Source organism: Gracilinanus agilis, chromosome 1 (genome assembly GCF_016433145.1).
Source record: "Gracilinanus agilis isolate LMUSP501 chromosome 1, AgileGrace, whole genome shotgun sequence".
Lineage (NCBI taxonomy): Eukaryota > Metazoa > Chordata > Mammalia > Didelphimorphia > Didelphidae > Gracilinanus > Gracilinanus agilis.
In genome coordinates this window covers 17,744,704-17,752,976 of record NC_058130.1, presented here as the reverse complement: position 1 = coordinate 17,752,976, position 8,273 = coordinate 17,744,704, and the positions used below count along the sequence as shown (strand labels likewise).

Here is an 8,273-nt window from a genome sequence, read left to right as displayed (position 1 = left end):
GCTGCTCCCCTCCCCCTCCCCCACTGTCACCCCCCAAGGCCGGGCTGCTCCCCTGCCCTCCCTGCCCCCCCTCACTCACCACCAGCCTCTTCCCAGAGCCGAGCTTTTGCTGCTCTGAATCTTGCCTCTTATCTGCGTCTGTGGCGAAGGCGAGGACTTGGTACCTGAGGAGAGACAGACAGAAGGCGGCTGAGCGCAGACCCACAGACGGGCCCTTCTGGAAGGAAAGTCCGAAAGGGACCGGCACCAGCTGGAGAATAAACCCAAAGCCAAAGCCCTCATTAAGGGCCTGAAAGCCTCCCCGGCGGCTCTCCCGGCAGGCTCCAGAGTTCGACCCAGGCCTGCCTGCACCCAGCATGGGGTTCCACAGCAAACCGGCCCCCGTTGGGGCGTCTCATCATGGCGGATGGGAGCACGTTCAGCTGCAGCAGAGCCGCGTCCATCCGCGGCGGGCCGGGGAGACGCAGAACCCGAAGGAGCTCCCACACTGATGGGGAAGCTCCGCGGAGGGCGGCTAGCGACGTCTCCGGAGAGGGGAGAGCCTGGAGCAGCCTGACCGCCGGAGGAGCCCCCGGGAGAGGAAGGGGATAAGACGCTGCTCTCTCACAAGTGGGTCTGTGAGACCCTGAACGAGTCACTGAACATCTCAGAGACTCGGGGCCGGCCCTGAGGATCCCTCGAGCCTGCCCAGCGCTAGACCGAGGATCCGATGATCCAAACGTCCTCCCGCACCAAGTATGTTTGGCTCCCACAATTCTTGGAAGCCTTTCGTTTAGGGGGCGGGAAGGGACTAATCCTGTAAATGAAAAGCATTCATCGGATCTGCACATCTCAGCACAATTCACGTCGCTGCCTGCTGGGGTGATGTAGAGCCCCCCGTGTGCCCCCAAAACAAAGAGCAGGAACGCTGCCCCCAAACGTGAGACCAAGAGAAAAATCGAGTCAGAGCCGATCGCAGACGCGCCGCGATCCCCACGCTTTAAAGCCTAAGCAGCAAAGAGAAGCCGGGGTGACACCGGTCCGGACTGCCGCCCCATCTGGGCAGGCCAAAGCCCACAGCGGCTCCTCGAAACCCCCGGGACGCCGGGGCCCTCCTTTCCGAGGCTGACTTAGTCACGAGGCGCCTGTGGCAGGAGCGCAGATCGTGTCTACGGCTCCGCGCCAAAAGCAGCCGCCAGCCGGGTTCCCCAGAGGCAGCCTCGAAAGCTCAGGAGGGAAGATCCCGCAGTGTGCCCAGAAGCACCTGGACCAGCCCAGGGGGCTCCCCACACCAGCAGCCCGTCGCCCTTCTTTCCAGTGCCACGGCCTAATGCTTCCTTCCATCTTCCAGGAAAGGCCCCTCGTGAAAACCAGTTCTTGCGTGCAAGCCCACCCTCCGTCTGTGACCTCACACGGGCCAAATGCCTAAGGCCCGGCCACGTTCCCAGCCGCCTTCTCTCCCTGCCCACGCCGCAGCCACGCTGGCCACCACCCTTGCCTTCCCTGCCTCGGCGTCTCCAGCGCCCCTTGGGGGAGCGTCTTCTCCCTAAGCCTGCTGGTTATCCTGGTAGCCCGGCACTTGGCAACAAGAGGCCTGGCATTTAGGAAACACTTTCTTCCTCTCTCTTAAGAGAAATGGTACGGGCTGCAGAACTGGAACACAGAACCGAACCCAACCAGCTCCTGTGGCCTCAAGCAGTCCTATCAATGTTCCATTTCCCCCAGCCCTAAAAGAAGGCACTTTTTTAATGCATTCTATGGCAGCCAAAAAAGCTCACGATCATCTGGGTGCCTCTGGCCTAGGTGGACTCTCTCAAATAGTATATCAGCTCTGGGCATGCCTTTAGGAGGTGCTTTATACAAGCTGAAGAGCACATGGAGGAGGGCAGGGACAAGGGGGAAGGTCCTCAATGCCGCACCACAGGAGAATGAATTGAAGAAACTGGATATTCACCCTCAAGAGGAGACTTAGCAGGACCTGAGAGCTGCCTTCAAATATCTGAGGGCTGCCATGTCTTAGAAGCCATACTTGTTCCGTCTGGCCCCAGAGGGTACAACAAGGAATACTAAGGAGGAACTGAAAAGAGACAGATCTAGGCTTCGTGTATGGCGATCCTCTCTAAACTTCGAGTTGCCTCAAGAAGGGATGACCACTCGAACAGTGGGTCCTCGAGAAGGTGGGGAGCTCATCAGACAAACTTAGATAACCGCTTTTTGAACAATGGGCATATGATGAAGAGAAGAGGAACACACTGGACCAAACAGCCTCTGAGGACCCTTCCAAATCAGAAATTCTCTAAATTTCACTCTAAAGCTAATCTAAAGAGTGACGCTAGGACTAATGAGATTTTTTTTGAAAATTAAAAATTCCTTGGGCTTTCAGAAACTCTCTGTAAATACAAAGAGTCATTATTTCAATTGAGTTAAGCCCCTGAAGTGGCCTCATCAAAATCCAAACTCTAGTTGGAGCCATCGCCAAAATACAGTCCTGCTTTCCAACCCCAGATCAATTTCTCTTCCTGGAAGATAAATCAGAACAGGATTTTATAGCTTAACTATAACAAACAGTAAATTTAGATGATGACAAATTGACAAGAGCATCTCTTTTGCAATCCTTGCTGTCTGACCTCTTTCTAACTGTGACTAATAACATATAAAAATCTATTTCTAATTTTATATTTAAAAACAATTCCAAGAGAGCTTGGGAATTCTGATATAAGGAAAATAACTCAATCTCTCCCCCCACCCCTTAACACTCAAAAGTCTTCGGGGACAAGAGCTGAAGAGTCTAAGTTCCTTATGGAAAGTCTGAAAGAAGAATGAGGCCCCGTGCGGGATCGTCTATGAAAGAGCCCTGCGCAGGTTTGGGGGGAAGAGTCCCACCACCCACAAATGCAGTCGGGGCAAGGATGAATGGTAGCACCTTCTGACAACTCAGCCACGAATGCCAAAAGTTACCCTATAATTTAGAGCTCCCCACTGTCGGGATTGATTAGAAGTAAAGAAAGCCCAAATCATTTCTTTTCCCATGAATGTTGCTTGTCAGTCCAGTATACAAAGACACAGAGATGACTTTGGATCTCGATTCCAAAAACTAACAGGGTCATGAGATAAACAGGTGTCTGTAAGGAATTCGCATGATCAGTTCAACAAATAATAATTTTAAAAATTATTATTATTATTCTTAGGTAAGAGACTTAAGAAAAGTCTTTCACTGAGATTCCAGTAACAAAAATTTCTTTTTTGGTTCACCTGCCCATTGCTGACTACAAAGATGGAGGCTTCCACTCATCTAGTCTCAATTTCCAATGGGCACAAATTCTCCACTATATCCAGGCAGCATTACTTCAGTAGGGGAGCAAATGTGGAGCAATAAAGTGTCCTCATTTAGAGTCGGGGGACTTGGACTCAAAGCCCAGCTTTGCTCCTTACTCAGTGACGCTCTCTAGGTCTTAGCTTTGTGCCTTTGAAAATAAGAGGGCTTGACTAGGAAGGGAGCTCCCTCTCTGCTCTGAACCTCGGATCCCAGGACTTCGATGGATCTGTGCCCTCTTCCACATGGGTGCTCCCTGCAGAGGAACAGAGCAGGAGACCCCACGGAAAAAGACCTCCTGCTTACATTAAGTCAAGCCGCTGTTCTACAAAGACCAGAGCTGACTCCAAACAACCACAGCATCATCTTGTTAAATAGGTTTAGCAATTGCTTTTTTGGTGGCTAAGAATTGGAAACTAAAGGGATGTCCCTCCACTGGGGAATGGTCTATGAGGCTGATGAAACGCTACTGTGCTATAGAGAACGATGAACAGGATGATTTCAGAAAGCGCCAGAAAGACCTCCATGAACTGATGCACAGTGAAAGAAGCAGAACCAGGAGAACATGGCACACAGGAACTGAAACATTGTGGGATGCTCCAATGGGATAGATTTTGCTACAAACAGCAATACAATGACCCCAGACAATTCTGAGGGACTTTGGAAAAAGAACGCTATGACACCTCTAGAGAAATAACTGTGGGTAGAAATGCAAACGAAAACATGATTTATCACTTGGTTATTTGGGTATATATTGGGGGGGGGTTGCTTTTATGAGATTATTCATTTACAAAAGTGAATAACATGGAAATACACTTTGCATGATAATACATATACAACCTAGATTGAACCGCTTATCAACTCCAGGAATGGAAAAGGAAGAGGGGAGGGAGACGACACGAAACATATAACTTTGGAAAACGTATGTGGAAATTTGCTATTAAAAATAAAGATAAAACAAACTAAATTAATAAATAGGTTTAGCAATCCAAAGTAGCAAATACCAACTAAAGGACTCCTTATGTTCTCGGTGCTGTCAGATGCAGGAAAAGGTACCAGAGAAGTTTAAAAGGTGGCCTCTGGCCACAGGGAGCTTAAGGTCCACTTAGTAAGGCAGGCCACGTGCTCACCAAGCAATCCCTTATAAAATGAAGCCCTCTGGAGTTCAGGGGTGAAGGTTGTGCACACAGTGCCAGAAGTTCAGGAAAAAAGGAAATTTTGGATGGAGAAGTCATAAAAGACCAGGAAGGAAACAGGGAGAGCTGGAGACTGGAGGATGGGTAGGCCCAGAATAGGCAAAAAAGATGAGAAAAACAATTTCAGGAAGGAAGGAACAGCACAAGCAAAGAGAGGGAGGCAGAGCCAAACAGGGCCGCTCATGGGGCAGCGAGGACATTCGCTCGTGGGACTGAATCTTCACTCCTGAAGGAAGTCAGAAATAGAGGCGGCTATTAGTGGGTCTTTGGTTTCCTGCCACGCAAACCCCAACCCTCTCCAGCTCTCCTGCTACTGCACGGTGTGGGCTCCTTTAATAAAGAGTTCTGCGCCATCGCCATTCCAAGGCCATTCTTGGGTGCTTCCTGGACGTTCCTAGACCACCTCATCCTCAGCAGGGAATCTCACCTGTTACTCTACTGGGAAAGCAGAGGCCGTCATGTGGCCCTCAACATCATCCTCTCCTCCCCTGCTCTAGCCCAAGAAGGGCCCGGCTCCCCCACCAGCGTCCCACCTGTGAGAGGCTGCCCACGGTCACGCTGCCCCCCGCCATCTTCCACTCCTCCTTACTCACCTGCTTCTTCCCGGCTGCCTGCCAACAGGCCCTGGTCCCCCCTTGCCCTTAACAGCCCGTCCCTTGACCCTGTCCTCTCCTTCAAGCTATTGTTCTGAATTTGTCAAATGCTTATAAAAAGTCGTCTGTCCTCACCGCCTCCATTTCACTTCTCAGTCCCTCGCAGTCCGCCGGCCAAGCCGTCCACTTGACTGGCGTGCCCAGGTGCCCAAGCATGCCTTCACTGTTCAAGATAAGAGCCTCGGCCCAGGCTTCATCCTCCTAGGCCTCTCGGACCAGTCAGCCGGCCCCAGCTCCACACTGTCCACGCTGGGCTTCTGGGACACTGTTCTCTCCTGGATCTGTCTCAGAAGACCCCCACTAAGCCTGGGTGTCCCCCCAAAACTCTGTCCTGAGCCCTCTTCTCTCTACATACTACTTACTCTCTTGGTGACTTCATTCGTTCCCAAGAATTACATTACCATCTCTAAGTAGAGAGACAGATAAATGGATGGATGGATGGACGGACGGACGGACGGACAGATAGGCATATAGATAGAGATATGCACACATATACGTGTGTTTATATATGCACATATATTTGGATATATACTGATAAAGACAGACAGATAGACCTCCCAATACATACACACATACAGCCTTTCCTAATCTCAGTTCTGAATTCCGGTCCCATACCGCCTTATTGGGCATCTCCCCCCAAATGCCCCGAGAGCAGCCCAAAGAACATAAAAACCCAGCTCACTGCCTCCCCTCCAGGCTGCTCTCTTCCTCTTTCTGGTGAGGGCAGCTCTTGGTCATTCTATCCCTGGATCTCCATTGCCAAGGCTCCTGCCATCATTGAGCCCCCGGGCGCCCCTCACCAGGACTCCTAATTGCCCTCCCTAAATCCAGCCTCTCTACTCTCCGAGCGACACGGCTGGAGTGCCTCAGCTCCCTCTCAAATGCTTCTAGAAGGCTCGGCTTTTCCACCGCCCCAGCCCACAGGGCTGCTCCCACCTGCCTTCCTAGCCTGATGTCCTCTCCCTCTCCTTCACACGGGGTCCAGCCCTGAGCTCGCCATTCCCCTCCCCCTTCTGTCCCACGGCCCATCAGAACCTCCACCAAGCTCCCTATACAGAGCTCTTCTTGGTCCCTCCCACAGGGCGGCCTCTTGTTTTCTTCCAATCACCTGATGCTTACTTTCCTAGCTGGGTGCACATGGCATGTCCCCAGGTACACGTAAGCCCCCTGAGGGCAAGGCCCATTTTTATGCCTGTCTCTCTTTCCACGGTCCTTAACGAATGCTGACTGGAGTGGACAGGGATGTGAGATGAAGTAAAGGGAAACCAGGCTGAGGAATACAGTAGTTGCTTTTTGGAGGCAGCCAAGGGTTCAGGGAATAAAGTGTTGGGCCTAGAGTCAGGAAGACCTGAGTTCAAATCCAGCTGTTTTCTCAAAGGAAATGGGAACCAAGTGGAATCTTTGAGTGGGCAATGAACAGGATAAAAGTGGCATTGTCCAGGGGATGGACGTGATGGCAGGGAAGGAGACATGTGAAGGAACAAAGGTGAGAAGCAGGGATGCCAGTTAGGAAGGCAACTGCAGAACGCCAGGAGGGGATGGGAGCATAAACCAGGATGGCCGTGGTAGGAATGGAAGGGAAAGGAGGGATGCAGAGCCATTTCCAAGGCAGGACTTGTCAGAGACAAGCAGCAAAGACAGAAGGGCCAGAAAAGTGACTTCAAGGTATTGAGGGCAGGAAGACGGCAGCAACACATTGCAGAGAAACGGGCAGTAAAGCAGCTGGCTGAGTGGGTGAGTCTCAGCTCCCAGGTTAGGACGGGGGCACCGAGAGCCCCCCTTCCCTCGAGTCACATCAACGTCTCCTCTATATTTATGTGATTAGAGAAATTATTGTTACATTAATACTTACTATACAACTATAAAAATCTATAATTATGAAAATAAATTCCTAGGAAATCGCCTCAAGGGTAGGTAGTGACGGCCATGAGTGGCTTTTTCCTGGTATTACTGTGCACTATGGCCAATAACTGACCAGGAGCTTTCCCAAACCTTCAAAGCCTCAGCATCACATGCTCTTGAAACTCATTCTCGTCACCTGTAAAATGGGGCGATCACCAAGTTTCTTTCTCACCCCAAAAAAGTCCATGACTGTCAGACATCGCCCCCAATAGGCCCAACTCCCCAAGCGACCTCATGATTCCCAAGAAATGTTGTATCTGAGACAATAATCTAATAGTAGCAATGGAATATAAAGTCTTTTTTAAATTAAGATCGGGAAATTGTTCATTCTGACCATCTGGGGACAGCTAGGTAGGACAGTGGACAGAGCATCTGGGGTTGGGATCTGAGTTGGGAGGAACTCGGTTCAAATTCGGCCTCTGACACTTCCGCTTTGCGTGATCCTGGACAAGTCACTGAACTCCACTTGGCTGACCTTTGTCCCTCTTCTGCCTTAGAATCCATACTTAGTATGGAGTCTAAGAGAGAAGATGAGGATTTGGATTTTTTTTTTAATTCTGATAAACTGGCCTGCCCTGTGCTCTAAGTGATCAGCAAACCAGAGGGAGCCTGGAGGAACAAACAATGCATTTTCCTTGCTTTTTCCCTCACTAAGAAACTGCGTCAATGGTTATCATGAAGTAAGCTTAATGTTTTAAACATTAAGGGCCGCACACAAAAACACATGAAATTATAAACTGGCTCCAGCCCCGAAGCCCTCGGGTTTTTTATCATTTCCTAATAATCCATCTCCCGAGCATTCTTACCAAGTCCACCCAATGGAGAAAATGTGCCTTTTTTTATCCTAGAAGGAGATGAATTGAGTGGAATGGAATGCTGGCGAGGCGAGGCCCCGAGAAGAGTGGGGGCTTCGCGAGATTAAACCCACACGTTAAGGAAACTAACACATTATTTCTTGATACAATCACTTCTGGAATTACGACCAATTAATTCCAACACATATTTCAAAGCAGAAGTAATGGAGTCTTCAGGTTTTTCTATTGTTACTGGGGGGGGGGGGGTTGGAGGGGGTGCTGCCTTGCCAAGACAGTCACTTGGCACGGAGAAATTCCAGCACTGTGTGAGAGGGGAAAAGCAGGGCTGGCCAGCCCCGCTCGGCTCTCCAGCAGGCACAGGCCAGGTGGCCGGCTATTTCCACCGAGCTCTCAAAGTGAGTGTGTTTGTCCTGAT

The 8,273-nt window shown here is 50.5% G+C and overlaps 1 protein-coding gene across 1 annotated transcript in view; it reads right to left on the bottom strand.

Annotated features, from left to right (window-relative positions):
* BBS9 (Bardet-Biedl syndrome 9) overlaps positions 1–8,273 on the bottom strand; it is a 309,955-nt gene that overhangs the window by 267,167 nt on the left and 34,515 nt on the right. Inside the window, exon 5 of the mRNA XM_044675618.1 lies at positions 80–164. Within this exon, the coding sequence (XP_044531553.1) occupies positions 80–164 (85 nt within the window). The remainder of the gene's footprint in view (positions 1–79; positions 165–8,273) is intronic.